We start from the raw sequence: 23,051 nt of genomic DNA, 5'->3' as shown, positions 1-23,051 counted from the left end.
GACTGAATCTTTGCTCACCATCATATCCTCAGTGCCTGTGTGTTGACTGAGTAACTTGAGACATCGTTTTTTTGATCCTTGATAACTGAATAATTAGCTCTCCTATAACTGAGATTCAGGAAGATTTCAGGGTCATATAACTGCCTGAAATTATGTGCAATTTGTTGCGCTTATGCCTGTCTCTGGGGGGCAGAGGTTTTGTCATATTTGCAAAAATTTGTAAATTTCTGGTATTATCTTTGAAATATTGATACTCATATCTGGGGTTAATTTGATTGGAATCCTTTTTCCATAATTTTTAGTTTTAGTCTTTTCTTTTAAAAACTTACATGGCCAGCTAATTTACAGCATATTTAATTTCCCATGATATCTTTTGTGAAAATAAAAGCCTGACTGCAGACACAACTATTATATTATGCGAACTTTCAATGTATTCAGCCCTAATTCTTTTTTTCTCCCCCAATCATTTTCCAAGGCTGACAGCTGACAGTTACAGAATATTTCCTGACTCTCGGTTTTTAAAATACATGTAGTCTTCTGAAATAATATAAGCTCCTACCGTGACTTTAAAAAAAACAATAAAATAATCACTTTTTACTTAATCTTATGATTATTTGTTGCATATCTTCAAAAGTACTCATGTGGACTTTGAAGAGAGAATATTTAACTGGTTTATTATAGTAGCTTCCCTAATCTTTAACATAGTTCCTTGTGTATGGGTAATAATAAGTACTATATGCTGGGCAGATAAAAGTATGAATAGCTCAACTTGAATCACTTTATGTTCAAATGAGGGGGAGAAATCTGCTAAATGTAAACTTTTTTGTCCTTTTCCATTAGAACCAGAAAAGGGATGTATAATTGAAAACAGTAGTGCCAAGGCATTTAATGGATAAAGAATTTGTGAATCTAGAGCTGGATTTTCTCTAGTCATTTGTTTCTTTAGGCTGAAATGATATATAAAAATGAAAATTAGAAGGTGAAACATTCTGATCTGGTAAAGTACTTAAATTCCACAGGAGGACCAAGGGCTTCTATATGAAACTGACATTATTTTATTCTTGATAGCAGATTATCAAGGAGTATATTAGAAAATTGCTTTCCATGTCCTTTAAGATAGTAGAAACTAAAATGCCAGAGAACAAGCTGATTTGCAAAGATTATTGTCAAAAACTGGTTTTGTATATATTTTTGAAGTTGCAAAGCTCCAGTTTCATAATTAAATACGTGATACTTTTTAAATAATTCTTTACTGAAATACTAAACTAGGGTCAGTCATAAGAGAATCATTTTCTGTTCATTTCTTTAACAGTTCTAGGAAATTATGCTAGGTGGCAGCATATACTCAATCATGATTAAGATGTAGACAATCACCACGCACTCTAGAATTTTTAATTGTTGCTCATCAGAAATAAAATATAATTCAGTAATAAGATATCATCCTGTTGGTCAAATTAGAAGTCCTCTGTATAAAGCTGTAGTTAATGTTATTAACTATGAAATAGTTCAAATGTATGGGAAAATGATACAAAAAATATCTACTTCCTATATTTAGCAAATATCAGTATGTTGCCATATCATAATGTTTGATTCCACCTACCTTCCTGTCTACATTAGAAGTAATCATTACTCATTCTGTGTGTTTTCTCATTTGTATTTTATAATTTTTGTAACATATACCCATATTCATAATCAGTGTATAGTATTACACTTTAACATGTGTGATATTGTACTGTATAAATGCAGTATCATACTATGTATCATTCTAAAAGTAACTTTTTCACCTAATAGTATTTTCAGAGTTTATCCATAATATATATAGATCCCTGAGTTGATCTAACTTTGTTTATATCCGGTATTTTCTCTCTTATGCAACATTTTGTAAGAATGCCACATTGAGTAGTCTTGTGCATAGCCTTTTTCTATAGCTGGAGGTATGTCTTCTGGACAGATTCCTGGAAGTGGGATTTTTGTTAGATATTGCCAGTTTCCCCCAGAAGGAGTATACCAATTTGCATTCCGACCAGGAATGCATGAGTGCCTGCTCAAAGTCTCACAAGCAGAATGTGTTATATTATTTTGTTTTTGCCAGTCTGACAGGTGAAAAATGAAAGTGAAAGTCACTAAGTCGTGTCTGATTCTTTGCGACCCCATAGACTATACAGTCCGTGGAATTCTCCAGGTCAGAATACTGGAATGGGTAGCCTTTCCCTTCTCCAGGGGATCTTCCCAACCCAGGGATCGAACCCAGTTCTCCTGCATTGCTGGTGAATTCTTTACCAGCTGAGCCACAAGGAAAGCCCAAGAATACTGGGGTGGGTAGCCTATCCCTTCTCCAGCAGATCTTCCTGACCCAAGAATTGAACCAGGGTCTCCTGCATTGCAGGTGGATTCTTTACCAACTGAGCTATCAGGGAAGCCCTAAGTAATGAGTAAACAGAAGTTTTAGTGTGTCTTACAAAACAGAGGAATACTCAGATTTTTCTTGGCACTGCAAGATTCTCCAGAGCAGCTGTATCTTTGATAATTGTTTTCTAATAACTGTGTTTTTGTTATAAATTAATTCATATATTATGTAAACAAAGTGTAAGCAATGTACTATTTTAGATCAACGCAAGACATCTATATGTATTATGGATAAACTCTGAAAATACTGTTAGGTGAAAAAGTAACTTTTAGAATGATACATAGTATGATACTGCATTTGTACAGTATGATATGTGGGCTTCACTGGTGACCCAGATGATTAAGCGTCTTCCTGCAATGAGGGAGACCTGGGTTTGATCCCTGGGTGAGGAAGATCCCCTTGAGAAGGAAATGGCAACCCACTCCAGTACTCTTGCCTGGAAAATCCCATGGACGGAGGAGCCTGGTAGGCTACAGACCATGGGGGAGACTGCCCATGGGGTCTCAAAGAGTCAGACATGATTGAGTGACTTCACTAATTCATATATATATAGCGAAGTTACTGCATTACCAAAAGAGGTTGGCTAATTGACTGACTAGCAGATAGCCAACTAGGAATCATTTCAAAGTAACATTTACATTTACCACAGCAAGGGTTTTAGTTGCATGATTCAGTTAGTTGTTGGGCTGTGATAACATGCATCCCCATAATTGAGTTATTCCAGTCCAAATTGGAGTTCCCAAGGCTCTGAGCTGGGGAACCTTTCTCTGGAATCTTCTTGATTCAGATACTGCCAGCTTTTGTTCTTTGTGGTTCCCTTTCCAGAGTCTTGCCCATATGTTCACATGGTCTTTTTCCAAGCAAGTATATTAGCTTGTCATTTAATTATCATAATTTTTCTACTGTCTGCATAAGGGTTGATCCAGGTTGCATTACTATGTTCAGATTTCACCAGGTTAATGAGGGCGTCTCTGTGCCTAGGTTCTAGGTGATACCTCACTTTGAGTGCGTGTGTTTTCTGCGGATGTGGATGTTTGCGTGTCAGCTCTTGTGCTCTTGCAGTTACTGAAGGCATTCTTTCGCAGCTTAGAAGCACTCAGTGTGGGCTTGCCAGTCTTGGTAATGATGAACTCCAGAGTTTTGTCCTTCAGTTTTTGACTTCACACTCTTTTACTTCTTTTTCATTGTGTCTCTTTCCTGTCAGCACATTTCATTATTATTCCTGTTTTGTCCTTTCTCACTTTATTTCTCTTTCCTTTTTTTCCTCCCGAACAGTATTATACTCTTTTCACATTTGTAACAATCACAGTTATGTTTGCTTTTGGTTAAAGAATTCACCAAAGTGTGTTGCCCTAAAGCAGTACATTGGCCTTCTGACAGTGCTGAGTGTTTTAGGACTATCTGTTGATGTCTGGGATACCTGTCAACCAGCTTCATGATTCCTGGCTGACAAGTGAATTGGCAACCTTTTAAATTCTAAGTCAAGGGCTACTGGTAGCTGTTTGTCAGCTGTGTAAAAATAAATTTAAATGCTTTTAGAAAGCTAAGTGAGACAAACTGTGAGGAAATAAAAGTAATAATTTCATTTTTATATGAAGTGAATATATATATATTTTTTAGTATACTATACTTACCAAATAACTGAAAAAGTTAATAAGCTAAAAAAGCATTTTTTGGCATCGGCATGAAACTAAGCACATGAAGCATTCCCTTTGCTTTTCAGAATTCCCTTATGCAGTAATGACAAACATAGTGCTTCTTAAATTGGAGTTTTAAAATTGGAGTCTAGCTTTCCCATGATTGGAATGTAACTGAGGACCGGTTCTGCTTCCTGCAGTTTATTAGTTAAGTTTGGTTAACAGCAGTTAGCAAATGGTTAATCTTTTCCTGCACCTGCAGGGTACAGCAATTGGAAACATTTGTTAATATATTTTAATGCATAATTTATCACTTGCTATTCATTTTATGAATGACTTGACTTTCAGAAATGGATCATAGTCCACTATTTGGCCACTTATGAAATGTAACAGTCTGTTTTTCCACTTAAACCTGATCTCAGTGACTTTTGTTTATGCAGGTATGATTTTTTTTTTCCTAAATAGATCTAATTTTGAAACAGATTCTAAAGAGGTTCATGTAGATAGTGGAAATCTGATTATGTTCTGTTAAAATAGTATTCTTTAGAAACAGTGAATGATCATGGGAGTATTGCTCCTTTTCTGTTCATTTACTTAACAAATATTTATTGACCACCTATTGTATGTCATCTGCTATGCTGACTGTTAAGATACAATGTTGAATAAAACCAGATATTTTACTTTCATGGAATTTATAGACTAGTGGGAGAAAGACACATTAAGCATTATCAGATTAAAAGTAAAATATTAAAACAAAGGTCATGAAAATTCTATAAGCACTTTTTGACCCTCTGAGGGAGGCCAGGAGACACTTTACTGAGAAATGACAATTAGGCCAAATCAGGTAAGATGTTAACAAGCTAACATGAGGAGAAAGAGTATTCCTAACAGAGAAGACAGCAGATGTAAAGATTGGTGGTAGTTGTAAGCATGGTGAGAATGGACTAAAAGATGGCATTTGTGGCCATCCTGAGAGCAGTTGAAACCACTGAGGAGAGTTAAGTAAAGGTGTTACATCAGATCTAAGTGTTAAAAAAAATGTGTTCTGATTGAGTTGTAGATAACTGATTGGAGAAGGACAAGAATGGATATTGAGAGACTAGTTGGCAGTAACTCAGCCGAGAGAGCCAAGTCAAGATAGAAGGGAAAATGGTACAATTGGGGAGATAATTAGGAAATAAAATTATTAGGACTTAGTAATAGATTCATTGTGAGGGATTTAGAAATGAAAGTTAGGTTTATAATTGAAAAGATTGTTCTAGTCCCTTAAGTATGAAAGACCAAAAAAAGAGATCCAGTTGAGAGTGAATAGCATGGGTTCATTGTTAGTTGGAGATGTTTTTAAGCATACTTGAAATGTTAAGTAGGCAGTTACACATTTAGGTCTGGAGCTAAAGTGGAGATCTAAGCTGATGGTAGAAATTTTTGAGTCATCTTTCTTAGGTGGCAAATTAAAATTGTATATACACATAAGATCACTTAGGGCTAAAAAATATATCTTGAAAGGAAGAGCTGGCCTAATCAGTTCAAGACTGATTAGAGATGGATGTGTCTTCACAGAAGACGAAGATAAAGTAGCTAGAGAGGAAGAAGGAAAACCAAAATAAGTATTCTGGTATACAAGCCAAAGGGGAGTATTTTAAGAAGGAGAAAGTATTCATCAGTATCAAATGCTGCTGAGATTCCAAGCAAAATAAGTCTGAAAAATTCCTGTTGACTTCAGGGACTTTTAGAAGTTATTGGTGTCTTTGTGACAGCATTTAGTAGACTGGTGGAAATGAAAATTAAACTGGAATTATGTGGCATGCATATATGGAGTGATCTGTTTGAACATCTCTCAAAAACCTGACTCTGGAGCAGTTGAAGAGAGGAAGCTTCTGTAAACTTTGTAGTGAGGTTGTTTTGTTTCTGTTTTTGATGAAAATGACTCAAGCATGATCAGAAATCAGTGTGGACAAGGGGCGGGGAGGCGTGTGGGGGATGAATTGGAAAATTGGAACTGACATAGATAAACTACCATGTGTAAAATAGATAGCTTGTGGAAACCTGTTGTGTAGCACAGGGAGCTAAGCTCAGTGCTCTGTGATGACCCAGATGGGTGGAATGGGGGGAGGGAGCTCCAAAAGGAAAGGGAAATATATATATACACATGTAACTGACTCACTTTGTTGTACACCACTAACTAACACAGCATTGTAAAGCAACTGTACCCCAATTTTAAAAAAATGTGTGAGAAACACACATTTAAGAGATTGACAGTCCTAGAGTAAATACATAGTTTGCAGTGAGCGTTCTAGGAAGGCAGAAAAGGATGGGATCCAAAATAGTTAGAAGATTAACCTCAGAAAAGTTTAATAATATTTCTTATATTGTAACTTTAAGTGGTTCCCAGGTGGCTCAGTGGTAAAGAATCTGCCTGCCAGTGCAGTTAAGCCACAGGAGACACTGGCTTAATCCCTGGGTCAGGAATTGGAGGAGGAAATGGCAACCCACTCCAGTATTATTGTCTGGAAAATCCCATGAATGGAGAAACCTGGCGGGCTATAGCCCTTTGGGTCACAAAGAGTTGGATATGATTGAGCATGCACATAACTTTATTAATAGAGGGGGATGGGTGATGCAATTAAATTTACATTCATGATAGTAGAAAGGTGATGGTTCCCATCTGATGTTTATTTTCTTCATGAAATTGAGAAAGAGAGGAAGAGAAAGGTTCGATGTTTTAGGAAAGCAGGCACAGATTTAGAATAATGATTGTAAAGTGAATTGACCAAAGTATGTATTTAGGTATAATAAGAAGTGTAAGAACTCATTCGAGATTACTGCTAGAGATTACTAGATCCATTACTAGATGGATATCTAGTAGATAGAATATCTCAAATGTTTCCTGGCTTTTGGGGTACTGTGATAAAGAACTCAGAATATTGTTTTTATCCAGGATTCACTAACGAGAAGGATGAGTATAATATATTGGCATGTGTTGGTTATGTACCTAAACTAGATAAGAGAAGGAAAATTGAAAAGGACTAATCACTTGAGGAAAAGTATAGGAGTCAGTGAACTGGTGGTTCCAGTGAAATCGAACACCTTTGTGGTGGCTGGGGTTGAACATGAAGTTGATCTCAGTGTATAGAATCTGAATTGATGGTTTTAGAAATGGAATAATCATGAACAATTACAGGGACTATAGTATGACTGAAAGTGGGTGGCTGTGATGGAATAGATTAAGCCATTAGAAAGGAGGAAGTCAAGGAATGAGGCTATAATATTGGGTGGATTATTCAAGTGGACATTTGCATCACCCAGAATAATGGCAAAACTTATGGTGGAGAGAAATTGTAGGTTGGTCACCCATATTATCAATGAATAAGAGGATGAATGATGTTAATGAAAGGCAAAAAAGTAACAGCTAAATTCAAGAGCCTTGTAAAAACAGAATGATGTTGCTACTGTTATTTTGTCAACAAGAATTTGAGAATTGTACATGTCAGACACTCTTGCAAGGCACAGAAAACATTATGTAAATATTGCAAGGGCCCTGCCCTTCAGGAGATTATAGAAAAAGAATACTTTGTGAGCAATTAGTGGCAGTACAGTGGTAGGTGCTGCCTACAGGTATAATGGGAACTCCAGGGATGGAATGGTTATCTTACTGAAGAAGTCGTTGAAGATTTCACAGCAATGAGTATATCCAAACTGAATTTCATCTAGTTCTTAGAGTGGAGAATGGGGTGAAGGACATTACAGGATGAATTATATATGTATGCCTCTTAACAGTAACAGAGAAAACATGAACTCAAAATGGTAGCATCCCATTGCAGTAAGTACTGTTGTAACATGTAGTTGTTTATCATTAGAATATTTCTCTCTCTTGGCCAACGGTTTTTGGGTTTTTTTTTTTTGGTTTTTTTGATTCTTAGAGCTCAACATTGTTCTCTAATGGGGTAATTTAAAGTGTCTGTGTGTCCCTGCATGGTGCCTGCCCTTCTGTTTTTCAAGTTATGCTTAAAATGATTTGTTAAATATAAATGAAAGGGATGTGCTAAAAATAAGTAAAATAAAATCACTTTCATGCATTTGCTTTTGTTAATACAAATGTTTTCAGTACATTAAATTCCTACAGTTTATAGGTGAAGCTTTGTTTTAAACCACAAGGATTTAGAGATAAATATGATGGTTTCTGATCTCAGCGAGTTCACAGTTTATTATGTGCCAAACCCAACAAGATAAAAGTGTAATTTAAAACACGAGCCACTGGGAATGCTGTGTTTTGTTTTGTGTTTTAAATCACGAGATGTTTCTTGTAAGTCCTCATACACTTGTTTAGAATGTTGCTTATTTCTTATTCCTTCTCTGTTTTGGAAGAAGTTAGATTTCATCAAGCTATAAATACAGTTAAACGAAACTCGGCCAAGGTGGCAGGCATATTCTGTATTATTAGTATTCACTATAAGGTATATTCCCTCTTGAATTAAGACTCTCTAATTTTGGCTTTATTCCTTGAAGGTTGTGAAGATGAGAAAAGAAGTGAAGAGAATCCGAGTTTTGGTTATCCGAAAACTTGTCAGGAGTGTTGGCAGACTGAAGTCAAAAAAGTTAGTCATTTAACATTATGGTCCTGTGACTAATAAAATGTCAAAAGTTATTTTTGTTCAGTATTTACAAAAGTTGAGGGTGGGACTTAGAGGAGTAATTAAATATCTTACTCCTACAGCACTTTGTTTTATCTGTAGATAGATCCTGAGTGAAATAAAATGTGCTGTGTCAGCATGTGCTTACATAGTTCGGACCATATTCACTTAAGATGTATGATAAATTCTGTTTTCAAACCTCTTCTTTTGGCTTTGTCAAACTGAAAAGTCTTTGAAGTTATTTATATATTTTATGTTATTAGAAGTTATTATTTTAAGATGTTTTTCATATAGGTTAGCAAAGCAAGTGATAGTCTGAATCAATTATGAAGATTTTATATCACCATATTCCTTGAATTGCTGATTAATTTGAAATCTTTAGTACCTTTTCGAAGTATTTGTCAAAACACTGTGTTCCATTTAATTTTTTTGAACAAAATAATGTTTTATATTTTTGGTATCACTAGTATGAGAATATAAGTATGTTATTTATACTTCTTATGCTTTAAGCATGAATACTAACAAAGTCTTCAAACATGTTTTGTTCCTGGTTAATTTCTTGTTTTTGTGTGTGTGTTTCATAAGGTAGCTCTCCTCTGATACAATTATATATTTAATTTCTTTAGATATTTATTTAATTCCGGAAAACAAATTTTCATTTAATTATATCCAAGCTTATTGCTTACATGAAATGCAATGTGCTGTTAATTGGAAATTATTATTTGGCTTTCCTATTAAGGAATTAGAAGAAAAGCTATCAGTGATAATGTCATTAATATAATGCCAAAATCTTGGATTTGTTGATGGAGTTGGAGTGTGTGTTGGATGGGGGAAAGGGCAGTGCAGGATGACAGAATGCGTGTTATTTAGAAATTATTAAGCTTTTCCAAAATAAATGGAAAGACTTTTTATTATGATACTAGTCTCAAATAAATCCTTTTTCTGGCTACATATTATAATGTGTCTTTTGCAGGGGTACCGAAGATGCACTGTTGAAAAACCAAAGACGAGCACAGCGACTGCTGGAGGAAATCCGTGCCATGAAGGTGAGGACTTGCGTGGAGCTGTGTGCACATGTTTCCATGTCTCCTGTCAGCTGCGTTTTGTTCACGTGTGTTCGGGGTTATTTATGGACTGTAATGTGAGTCGGCTAAGGCTTGTCTGTGTGGATCTGTTTGGTGAAGAATGTAGCACTACATTTAGAAAATTGGATTTGTTTGCATTATTTTATGTTTTTTACTGAAGTTGTTAAAGTACAATTAGATTAACTTGAGTCAAAACTGCCAGATTAAACTCATCTATATTTAATAATGCTTCATGCCTAAGGTTTTTATTTTTACTAAAAGTTTAGGCATGAGCTCTCAGTTAAGTTCCTGTTGTTTGGTAATGTGGATGGTGATATTGGTGGCTGACATCATGCTTTGCCTATTGCCAGCTCAATAAATTTTTGTGTGGTGGCGTCACCATTTTATTCAGCTCTGTAGTAACTTGAAATAAAATTAGTATTGGACCAAAATGATCCATATTTTCATTTCTTTCAGCCAGACTCTTTGCTAGCATAATTTTTAGGTCTTCTCGCTGTTCTTTGTGGAAACTTTCATTTACCAAATGACATACTATTAAATGTCTGGAAGACTGTTTTATTGAAGAACTTAAAAACAACATTTGGTACCAGCAATTACCTTAATTACAGGGTCATTTTGCGTGTATGTTTGACTATTACATTTTGGTAGAACTTCTAAGTTTTGAGATAGATAAAAGAGCAAGAGAAATCTCTAACAATATTTTAATTGAGTTATATTATCAAAACTTCTCACTGTTTTTTCCTTTTGAAAGGATGAAAAGTGTCCTATAAGACAAAGTTACCGTAGTTAATCTGAATAGAAACAGATGTAGAACATGATTCTTTGGTGTGAGTTATGATTTTTGTGGCTTTTTTCCCTTAATTTGTATTGTTTTTCATAGGACCATAAAATTCATGGAATCCATTTGATATGCCATAAGTTTTAATATTCTTACTGTCCAGCCATTCATTCAAAATACTCTATATTTGACTCTTAATTATTATTTGTATTGCTTTGTTTTATGTATCATTGAGACTTTTTTTTTCCATGAAATTCCTATGAGAAATAAAATCTTTAGAGATTTTTGAGGATAACACTAAGGTAAGAAGTTATGATTTGTGCTGTTGTCTTTCACTTTCTTTTAACCAGGCTCCTTACTAAATTACATTCCTTACCTAAATTTTTCCCTGTAATTTCTTCTGAATAGTCATTTTTGTAGTCCTAAATTATTCAGAGGCTTTGAGCTACTATATAATTGCTGATTTTATTTTACTGTGGAAAGGATGGATTATATACAGTAAGCCTCTGTGCATTGTATCAGGAGTTTAGAAACAAAAGATATTCATTAATCTTTAAAATATATCCCTTCCATAACTCAATAATGAATTTAGTTTAGTTAATTAGAAACAAAGTTGTCCTATTTGATCTATATGTGAAACTTGTTTTCTGTAATTCTTAAATCTCATCAGCAGTAGAAAATCAGACTCACTGATAAAGTTCATAGGTTTACAAGATTACTGTCATGATTATAGTTTTTGCTTGTTTCTGTTTTTCCTTGTGTTTATAAAAGACCACTATGGAATTGTTGCCTCATAGAAAGCTAAAATTCCTTGCCTGATATAGTCCTTAAATTCATAAAATTAACAGTACATATATTTCTTGAGTCAATGTCAGTGGTTAGGATGGTTTAATTTGGATACTCTACCTTCAACTTTCACGGTGCTGTTTAAAAATTGAATTAAATCTAAATATAAAAACCAGAAAAAGAGTAAGTCTATATGTTTGCTTTCCTTACATGTCAAATTTCATTCTTCAGTTATGGTTCTTTTACCAAGTTGGTCTACTTTCTAAAAGAAGCAAATACATAAAACATTTTTAAATTGAAAGATCATTTGTAATTTCTTAAGGGAATGTTTTATCATGTACACAGGAGTGTCAAAGAAATAGTCACAAAATAGAAAGCTCACAGTCTCAATTAAATTGAAGAAAAACCTTTTCTTACCCATTTTTCCAGATGAATTTTTTCCTCAGCTCATATACCACTACATTTTTATGGTCTTGTCCTATACTTGCTTTCTATGATAATAGGGTATTTTGTTGCAAGAGGACTTCCTTAAGAAGAAAACCTGAGATATTTTTAGAAATAGGAGTTTGTTTTTTCTGGTCAAGGAAAAAAGTTGCCTGGTCTTTATGATACTATGAAATGATAGATTCCAGTTTTATAGCCTGTAATGTATGAATGTGAAAGAAATCTTGCTGCCTTTTCTAATGGTATTAACACTTTTAGCTTTGATTCTGGTATATATACACTGGCTTCTGAAACAGTTCCTTTCTCTTTGGATATTAAGGTAGCTTTTTGACTTTGACAGATCTCCAGGTTATTTAGCTAGAGAAGGAGATGGTGAAATTAGAGCATAGAATGAAATTAATAAAAACGTACAAGAAATCTTTTTTCTCAATAATAAGGGTTAGATAACTAGCTTTTATTATTTACTATGTGCCGGGCACTGTATTAGTGTTTTATATTCACTGTCTCATGAGGTAGATATTATCTCCATCTTACAGAGTAGGAAACAGGCTTGGAGAAGTTCAGCAGCTTGTTCTCAATCAAATAGTTGTTAGGTAATGATCTGGTTGTAACTAACTATAAAATTGATAGTGTTAGCCATTTCACTATACTCCTTCATTAAAATGAGAACTTCTGAAATATATGTAGACTCTGTCTCCTAAAGATTGGATGCGTTAGTGTTAGTCGCTCAGTCATGTCCAACTCTTTGCAACCCCATAAACTATAGCCCACCAGGCTCTGTGTCGTGGGATTTCCCAGGGGAGAATACTGGAGTGAGTTGCCATTCCCTCCTCTAGGGGATCTTCCTGACCCAGGAGTCGAACCTGAGTCTCCTGCATTGGTAGGCAGAGTCTTCACTGCACCATCTGAGCCACCAGGAAAGAGGTAATGTAATAAACATGAAGCTTGCTCTCTAAGGGAAAAAGGTCCAAAATGTGTGATAAGTTTTCAGATTCTTTATCTCCTCACAGCTCAGTATAGCCAGTCAACTTTTCTTTTTAACTTCTCTGAGGGCGTTAATTCTCCTTGTGCTAAGTATTCATATACAATGATGATTTATATGTGAGCTCTTGCTCTGTTTGCTGCTCTTCTCTGTGTTAAAACTCTTTCGCCTTTTGTTCCATTCTTTTTCTATTTTTGCATGTTTCAATCTCTTATTAAAAGCATCTTTTGTACTTTATCAGCTGTTAGAATTGCTTTGTCTTGTGCTCCATCATGGCCTGTTTCTAAGTTATATACAACTTATACCCAGATTTTCAGCTACACATTAAACTCCATCATCTACTTTTCCCTGAGTTTCTTCCTGGTAAGAAAAGTGAACAGATGGCAAGGCAGCTGTTTTAATTCTTCCCTCTCTTATTTGTAAAAATACGCCTTTTTGCAATTTTTTTCTTTTTGTATTTCCCTCTAACTTTTTGGAAAATATTTCAAAACTAAAGGAAATTTGTAATGTTACGGTGTAATAATAATAATACATTGTTTCACATACATGTTTATCCCTTACTGGCAGTGGTGAGTTCCAAACACTTGGTTTAGATGTTGTCTGACAGATTCCTCCCCAAGGCTCGTTTTTCACTTTCAGCATTTGTAAACTCATCTGTAAGATGGTAACTTTGAGACTATGTGAATATCCTGTGGTCTTTTTCACCCAGTGACTGATGTTCTGTGACTGAATCAGTTAACAGTTTGTATTGTTTCTGTTTCTGTGCTGGGATTTTTTTTTTTTTAATTTCTCTCATAAGATTTTAATCCATTGAAAGGATTTTTTTTTTTTTTTTTTAGCATCATAGGATAGGGATAATAGCCATTTTTGCTTGTGGAGAGGAAAAGATGGTTGTTTTTCTTGGTTCTGCATCTGCTGAGTAATTGAGGGGTTTTTTTTTGCTTGTTTTGTTTTTGCCTGTGCTGTACAACATGCTGCAGTATCTCGATTTCCTTATCAGGGATCGAACCCATGCCCCCTGCAGTGGAAGCATGGAGTCCTAACCACTGGACTGCTAGGGAAGTACCATATGCTGGGTAATTTTGAATTGTACTCTAAACATTATAAACATTAAACAGTAGAGATTCAGGGTTTGGTTATTCTTCTCCAGTGAATGGTGGCTTTTTCAGTTAACTTTTGGAGTAGGCTTTAATTTCAAACTGTGGCTCAGCTGGTAAAGATTCTGCCTGCAATGTGGGAGACCTGGGTTCGATCCCTGGGTTGCAAACATCCTCTGGAGAAGGGAAAGGCTACCCACTCCAGTGTTCTGGCCTGGAGAATTCCATGGACTGTATAATCCATGGGTTCGCAGAGTCGGACGGGACCAGGCGACTTTCACTTTCACTTGAATTTCAAACAGTTTCTTGAATAGCACCTCTAGCTTCAGTTCAGATCTTTTGCCTTTTGGTGAGATGAACTGAATCTGTTTCTTTGATGAGTTGTTCAAGTTTCAGAACCCCTTGTATGGTTCCATCTCTTCTGGGTTTCCCCTACTTTCTCAGCGGGTAATGCACCCAGGCTTCACTGTTCCATGTATTCCTTGGCCACTGCTCCTAAACCATGAAGACTGCAGTTAGTTTTAGGTTACGTTCTGAAGAGATGGTGACTTATTTTGTACAGCTTTCCATCTTTATTCCTAGTGCGCTTTGACACTACATCAGATCCTGCCTTCTTTCATTTACTCTACTTTACCTTCAGACAGGGTTTTTTGTAGTGTGCCCAGTTTTCATTTTTGCTTTATTTTGTTTTTTGAAGGAAGGATTAATCATGTTATCTGCTAGTTAGTACCTTGGTCTGTCATTCCCAGGAATGGAAGTAGCCAAAGTTCAAAGTAATTATAAATTGCTAAAGAAGAGGACTGAGCACCCCACAACACTGTAACTGTAGATCTTAGAGAGGATAAATAGACTGAGAAAGTGTAGATAGTGGAGGAGAAAGAGAACCAAGAGAGTATGGTATCTAGGAAACCAAGTGAAGAAACTGTTTCAAGAGAACGGAGTGATGAACTAAGTGTTTATATTGATACTATTTTTCTTTTTTTCAAAATTAGCAATGTTATTTGTAAAGTGTAAACTCACTTATTAGGTCATAATCATTAATGAATTTTTCAAGTTGTCTCAATTCTAGAGTCTAGAATACCTTGCAGAACTGTGCTGATAGAACCAGAAGGGGTTTTGTTCTTGCTCATGTCATCCTAAGCATGCCTTCTATTCTTCCCCTTCCCTGTCCTGTTTCTTTCTGTAAACTGATATTAAAATCTCGAAAGTTTGAAATGTTTCCACATTCATATTTTCTTCCTTTATGTCTGAAACCTAGAAGCTGCAAACACTGGTCCAAGTATGAAAGAGGCATAATGTTTCTGTTTCTTGTTTGGTTTCCATCCTCAAGCATAACCCACATCATGGTCTTCTATAGTTACAGGATCAGCACTATGACCTGTAAGTCTCTTATAAATCTGTACTTTTTATTTAGATTATTTTTCTTTAATGCATTGTAGAAATCAAGTAATAAATAATTTTTTAAATCTTTAGGTAACTTAAGAGATCCTCAATAAAAACTGTCAACTTAGGATAGTGTGTTTTTGTTTGTCGGTTTTAATGTTAATTATCAGAAACCAAAGAATGAATAGGCTCTTATTTTATAGCCAGCTTAACCAGCACTCTTAAGACCATTTAACATCTAATTCAGTTTTGTTTTTTTTTAAGGGAGAACTTTTACTACTTCTCAGGGCAGAGCAGGATGCCTGAGTTAATATCCTTCTGTACTCAGCTTGTGGCATTTGATAAACAGGAAGTCATAGTGGGGTTTTAAAAGGGCGAGGGACCAGTGTATACCGCTCTCCTCACACTCATACAGCAGCGTTTGGTAACAGATCATCACATTGGAATTCCGGTTTGCTTTCTTGGCATGTGGATCCTGCAGCTTGAAGCCAGTATTTTGAATAGTTCATATTCCTGAAATCCTTAGCAGTGTTGCATTTTTTAATATGTAGGAGTCATGGTTTTCATTGTAAGCTGCTTTGATATTAAAGATGTGATGTCAAGTCTGTGGTGGCCTTAAAGTATTTTTGTGTTTTAAATAAGAGCAATTGTAGCAAATTAAAGTGGCATCCATTCGCTGCTTATAGTAAGCTCCTTGCTTTTATTTGAAAACGAAAAGGTACAGGTCCTTGTTGGTAAAATTGATGAAGTACTATTACCACTTACTGAGTCATTATATACACTTAATTTTAAAATGAAAAACTGACTTTGGAATTGCTTCAGTCCAGTTAAGCCAGTTAAAGGCTACTGAGTGTGTAAACAGGATTTAGGGGTAGGAAGGAAGGAGTGTCATATGAGTTTTTTTTTTCCCCAGAATGTATTTTGTTGTTTATTCCGTTTTGTTTTGATTTGATTTTTTGTTTTGTAATTTTGGAAATTTGAACTTACAACCTTGGCAGGATGTTCCTACTAACTGTGAAAGTACCCAAAGCCCCTCTCAACTATTGATTTAAAAAAAATTGGACAACCAATACTACTGTCCTAATCCCAGTATGGAATAATGCAGTGATTGAGAAAAGGAGCAAATATTACAGCATATTTTGTTGGAAATACCCATTGGGAAACAAAGGGCCCCAGAGAAAAGCAGCAATAAGGATAGTAAATAACTTTTCTTTTAATGAGGTTTTCTTTCTATTCATCTGTGATATCACTTGAATTTTGGGTTAAATAGAGACAGATTATTTTTAAACATTTAAACTCCTTACTTTGAACATATATTTTATGTTGCTAGATTTCTATTGCAATGGAAGCTCTATTGTTTTTTTTCTATGTTAGAATACCTCCTGTTAGTGGTTTGCTGTCCAATTAGTATTTTGTCACAAGAGAAACTTTGTTTTTCTTGCCTGTGAAGAATTTTATTTTTTTCTCTACCTGCCACTAAATTATGTAAACTATGTAGTCTTCCAAGAAATAAAAATAATCCTGAGTAGTGATTGATTCAATTAAAAATGTTTTTTTAGCAATTTGCATTGAGAATGTATAGTTCTCTTTTATTCTCCCCTTCTATAAAAACTAAACTCTTTATACAAGGCATTTTAATTTTCTATATGAGTGAGGTTGAGAGAAATTCTCACTTTTTAAAATTCTTGATTTTCATTGAAGCTTGGTTTATTAAAATACAGTAGAACTTATGAATTTTGGTTGTAGTGAGTCAATAACTATAGTTTTTTTCTGTTCATCACAATCTAAGATAGCATCCTAGTTTTTTAATGATCATATACCTTTAAAATCCATGAAATTTGTAACCAGAAAAGAAGAAAGTATAAAGAAAAAAAACAATTAGGAATTTACAGTACAGCTGTTATAAATTCCATAATATATACTTAGGTTGGTTAAATGTATTTTAAATTAGAACCTATTATATATGTAGATTAATAGATTTCTGCTGTCAGGGAGCACATTGTTCTCTGGGGGAAAAGCATATTAGTCTCTGTAATATATGCCATACCCTGTTACAGTCAAAGAGTTGTAAGAAACTAGAGAAAGGGTCAATTTATTTAATTACTTTTAGGACTTAGGGATGATCTTACAGAATGGATGGCACTGAGTTGGAACCTGAAGAATGAGTATGATTCTATTTTCAAAAAGGTAGACTAGATAAATATAGCACAAGAACAAAGCATACAGATCTGCAGATACCTCCAAGTTATGATAGGGTCTTTGAAAATTATAGAAGAGCAAGAGATTGCTTTTAGCTAGTAATTAATTGGGGAATGTTTCTTGGGAAAGTTTAATTAAAAAAATTAATGTTACTGATTTTTCAAATTGATGTGATTTCCTTGAATCCCAATTAGACAGCAAGGATAGTGTTTCATGTAACAACTTCACATCCAAGACTTACATATTATTTATAGCACTGCGAAACTCAATTACAGATATAAGGATACTGCTCATAAATAGCTTAATAATTTTAGTTATTAATTATTTAGCACTTGCTCTATGTCACATTCTTTGCTACAATCTACTTGTATTATTTGTAATCTTCTTAATTAACTCATAAATGTTCCTGTTTAATCCCATTTTAATGAGGTAGAAACTGGGGATTTAAGTGTTAATTGCTTTGCCCAGGGTTTTTCAGTCCATATCTATCTGTATCAGTAACCTGTGTTCTTAACACTCTACTAACCTAACCTCTGTTAACTGTACACAGTTTTATCAAGATTGATAAAGGTATGATAAATGTGCTTTTGTATTCTGTTTTTAATAGAAGAGTAAAAATACTGGTGAAATACTGTATCATCATTGCTCCTTTGAGTTGAAAAATAGTATTCATTTTTAATTTGGTATAATTAGAATAGTTGGTCCTTCCTAAAGATGAAGAATGTCTTGTTATCCATAAAGGCTTTTGTGTATAAATTTAATATTTAGAAATAATGCCTGGAAGCTAAAAACCAAAATAGTCAATTCCCTTGGGATTATGTACTGATAGCCATGATTATATTTCAAAAAAGTTTAATTCCTTACTCAGTTTGGCACTATATTTCCCTTGTGGCTCAGCTGGTAAAGAATCTGCCTGCAATGAAGGAGACCTGGGTTCGATCCCTGGGTTGCAAAGATCCCCTGGAGAAGGGAAAGGCTACCCACTCCAGTATTCTGGCCTGGAGAATTCCGTGGACTGTAGTAGTAGTCCATAGTCCATGGGGTTGCAAAGAGTCAGACATGACTGAGCAACTTTCACTTTCAAAACATACATTAATGTAACATCCTAGAATTACTTGGTACAGTTTCCTTAAACTATTAACACTTAGAAATATAATTAAGAAATGAGTATGTATTTTGTTATATGCCCTTGGAAAAGATTGTTTCAAATTTGAAGGAACTTGTAATAACAAATAATGTGACTTTCAAAGACTTTGAAAGATTGTTCCTTATTCTTTCAGTTAAAGATTGCTCTCTTTCTTAACACATGCCTATAACCTTTTTAGAACTTCCCTATATCTTAGTAATAATTCTAAAATTACAGGGAAAGACTGCCTGAGGCACCTAATAAAATTTCCCAAACAATTCCCTGCCTTTTGATGCATTTTTTAGGTGCTACACTGTGGGGAATATTTGCTATGAGCTTATATAATTATTCATTAAATTTGAGGTTTTGTTTGTTTCTTTGTTTCCTTAACACTTTGTTGTTGGGTTGAGAAATCTAAAGTTGCAAAGGTATGTAGATTTAAAAAATTCAGGAATAAAGTGCATTTAATATATTCATACCAAGCTATAATTTTGTCCTTTTTTTGACATACATACTAAATAATAAAAAATAATACCTATATATATTATCTCACCTTCTCTAGTTGTTCTTATTCTCAACATGTTATTCTAAATATGGTGTTTAAGTATTTTGTTTATTCCCTATAAATTTGCCACAAAATAATGCCCATTTAAACAGATGTTTTGGATTCCACTCAAAAATGGTTAACTTTTATCCCCAAAGCCAGCCATTTTTTTAGAAAAGAATCTCTAGAATGAAAAAATCTGTTTACTCTGACTTATTTTAGAATGCAGAAGTGTTCTGTGTAGAGTCTTTGGGTGGATGTAATTACTCTTATCTCATTTTCTCTGCCCGCCTCTTTGAACATGACAGAAATGAGTCATTTTATATGCCAAGAACAGTTTAGATCAGGGGAAAGAAGGATAAAAATGTCCTATTCTGTTTTCTAAAAAGTGTTTCTATTATGAGGGATAAGGGGGTTTTAGAGCTTCATTTGACTAAATTACTTGATGATGTTTATGCTTAGATACTATTTTTAAGTGAAATGCAAATGTTTGGACTGTTGAATTGTACAAGTTGTTTTTAGCACACTGAAATTGTAATTATTTTTGTGTCTAATTATTTTCATATATTGATGAAAATAATTTATAGTTGAAAGATGAATTCTGTTTTTAAAATACAAAACTTCAACTTTAAACATGAATGAAGGTCAAGTTGGAAGTAAAGTCAGGCAGTATAATAGTCCTTTAGCTGCAGGCATCCCAGGACCCTCAGTAGATGCCTAAAATGGCAGTTGGTATCCAATCCTATGGACTTCCTTGCCGGCTAGTATGGTAAAGAATCTACCTGCAATGCAGGAGACCCAGATTTGATCCCTGTGTTGGGAAGATCCCCTGGAGAAGGGAACAGCTATCCACTCCAGTAATCTTGCTTGGAAAATTTCATTGACAGAGGAGCCTGGTGGGCTGCAGTCCATGGTGCAAGGAGTTGGACATGACTGAGCAATTAACAGTTTCAAACCAATCCTATAAATACTGTGTTTTTTGCTAAATGTAAATATCTGCAGTAAAGTTTAGTTTACAGATTAGGCACAGTAAGAGATTAATGGTAACTAATAATAAAATGGAACAATTTTAACAGTAGACTGTATAAAAGTTATGTGCATGTTGATCTCTCTCCTTTATCAACCTCTTCAGCTCTGCCAAAAATGTGACAGAGGCTTCTTGATTGGCAAATGCAGCTTTCCAAAACTTTTATGTTTTTTAGCCCAAACCTGTTACTGAATCTGTGTAATCACCCCTCACTTGCAGTAAGCTCGTGTCACCTGTTTCAGTAAGTCTCTGGCTGTGCTCTTCCTACAGGCTCGGTGCTTCCTACGGCCGTCAGTTGAAATGTGTTTTGTGTTCCTGTTGTCCATCCACAAATGTAATGCCTTTTCCATTTTAACTAGGCACTTATCCATGGTTTTTGCAGTTTGAGGCTCAGCAGCAAAACTAGCTTGAATTTCTTTTTTTTTTTCCCTGTCATAATTTCATGGATGGAAAATTTGTTCTTACTGTGGATCTTACCAACCTCAATACAGAATTTATTATTATTATCAAGAACTTTCACGTTTTCACTTAAAGAAAGCACTTTACTGCTTCTCTTTAGCATATCCAAATCGCCAGTGTCACTGCTCCAAGGCTCTGTGACACCTCAGCAGTCAGTCTGATAGGAAATGGCTTCTGAGTGACTAATGAGCATGAAACCTGGACAAACGGATGATTGATGTACCAGGCAGGACAGATCAGAATGGCACAAGATTTCATCACACTACTCAGAGTGATGGCTCCCGATTTAAAATTTATGAATTGTTTATTTCTGGGATTTTTCATTTTCGAACTGCCATTTACTGTGGGTAACTGAAACCGCAGAAACCAAAACCACAGATAAGGGGAGAGTGCTGTGCTATTTGTTGATCTTTAGTGATGCTTTGAACTGGCTGCCAGCAAAAACCTGAAACTGGTAAAATTTTCTAATACTAATCCTACTTTGTTTTGTTATATCATTCTCATAATCAGCCACCTAAGTTAGCTTCTCCTGTTGTCTACCAGACCAGATCTAATTCCTTGTGGGTATTAAAAGGTTTTTATCAGTTGGTCTCTCTCTTCCTGATCATTTTTGTCTGCATATTACAGTTGGCATTGTATCTCCTCCACATACTTTGTACATTATCCTGTTTTTAAGTTTCTCTGGCTTTATTTGATAACAAGGCAGAATTCACCACCTCTTACATGCTCTTTACAAAACCAGAGTGAACCATTTGCACAGCCTTCACCATCCTCTATCACAGTGGTTTTATTGGGGGAGGCAGGGGATAAATGCACAAAGACTCATGCCTGGGATGCATATCATAATAGATGGGAGGTTTGGCCAATTTGAGAACGGTCCCCAGTAATTTGAGTATCTTTTTATTTTTCTACCATTGAGAGCTACAACACTGAGGAGAAATTGCCCTGCTACTTCATCTTCATATGTATAGTACTTAAGTGATAGTTTTTAACAGTATATTTTAGTTCATCTTCCCTTTTGTTATGTCAGGTCATTTGCATACTATGTTAAAAACTAAACTCTACTCTTTTCTGGTTATTTGTATTTTTAAACAGTGCCTGATTTTCTGCACAATAGTAACATGTTACAGATATTAATGTGCACATCTATTATGAACAGATATTTGAAGAGGTAATGGCAAAGCACCATTAAATTTTTCTAATCAAAATGAAGATAGATCTCTGTCAAAGTTCTTTGGTAATGTTTTTGTTTCTTTTTCTTATTTTCCATCTAATGCTAATGTTTGAGATTTTATTATTAAAGAATTTTGCTCTTAAGAATTTGAATTTCAGTAGTTGTTTGAACTAAAATCAACAGTAAGTTGATAACTTTTAGATGCAGAAGGGTGTAATTCTAACAGTGAAGAAGAATAAAGCCATTTGCATAATTTCCTGAAATTTTTAACAAGTTGAATTGATACTGTTTTTGTACCATTAACTAATTTGTGTCCTTGAGTCTGTTTCTTCACCTTAAAACTGGAAATAATTCCTGTCTGAATTGTTTGCTGTAGGGATTAAATAAGATATGCCACATCAGTGTTCCTAGTATAGTACTCTTTTAATAAACTTTTCAAGATTTTGAATCTCTGTAATCTTTTACTTCATATAATTTGCGTGGATGAAATATTATTCAAGATAGCCATTGTCTTCAATACCATTTTTTTAAAGGTAGGCCAAAACTATTCAATGACAGAGAGTTCCCGAACCAGAGGTCTTTTGGAGACGTAGCATACCACACAGTCCATCATCATTGTCCATGTTGCATATGACTTTAGACCAGTGCAGAAATCATTCTTATTCTTTTCCTTTGTACTGTAGGATCCAAAAAATGAAAGTTTTACCTGGTATGTTTAGAACTGTTCCTTGCCTGAAGAGTTTGCACATTTTTATAATGACTTAAGAACCATCCAGATGGCCAAAGCACTTTATTTCAGCTCAGCAAAAATGTACTAGGTCTGTACTTTGTATGCCAAATACTGTGCTAATTTACAGGTATATAGAAATCAGTATGCCATTTGCCCTTAAGAAACTTGTAGTCCAGTGAGAGACATGGACATGTAAACAGTTTCAGTACAGTATATTGAATACAATACACTACACTACATCTACTAGTAAACGTATTGGAGGAGTACCACTTAGTATTGCTTTGAGGACTCAAGAAAAACTTCCTGTAATATGAAACTGACTCTCACAAAGTGACTGACTAAAACTTCACTGGTTAGAGATGGAGACTTACATTTATATGGCTTTATTGTGCTTGTTTTGAAAATTTGTAAAGGAAGTACTTGTAGGACCAAGAGTTATAAAGTTTTTAGATTATTTTACTAGTTTGCCTAAATGAAGTTATGTTATGTGTGATAGTGATTTAGATTCACATCTCAGTGTAGTCATGGATAAAGATTAATGGGGTTTTTTGTTTTTAACTTA

The 23,051-nt window shown here is 34.7% G+C and overlaps 1 protein-coding gene across 2 annotated transcripts in view; it reads left to right on the top strand.

Moving 5' to 3' along the window:
• The window catches only part of SRFBP1 (serum response factor binding protein 1), a 62,419-nt gene that overhangs the window by 4,447 nt on the left and 34,921 nt on the right, over positions 1 to 23,051 (top strand). For both annotated transcript variants that reach the window (XM_020898968.2, XM_020898967.2), the window contains exons 2-3: positions 8,551 to 8,639; positions 9,649 to 9,721. In XM_020898968.2, the coding sequence (XP_020754627.2) occupies positions 8,551 to 8,639; positions 9,649 to 9,721 (162 nt within the window). The remainder of the gene's footprint in view (positions 1 to 8,550; positions 8,640 to 9,648; positions 9,722 to 23,051) is intronic.

The sequence above is a fragment of the Odocoileus virginianus genome, chromosome 3 (genome assembly GCF_023699985.2).
Source record: "Odocoileus virginianus isolate 20LAN1187 ecotype Illinois chromosome 3, Ovbor_1.2, whole genome shotgun sequence".
NCBI lineage: Eukaryota > Metazoa > Chordata > Mammalia > Artiodactyla > Cervidae > Odocoileus > Odocoileus virginianus.
This window is presented reverse-complemented; position numbering and strand designations above follow the sequence as displayed.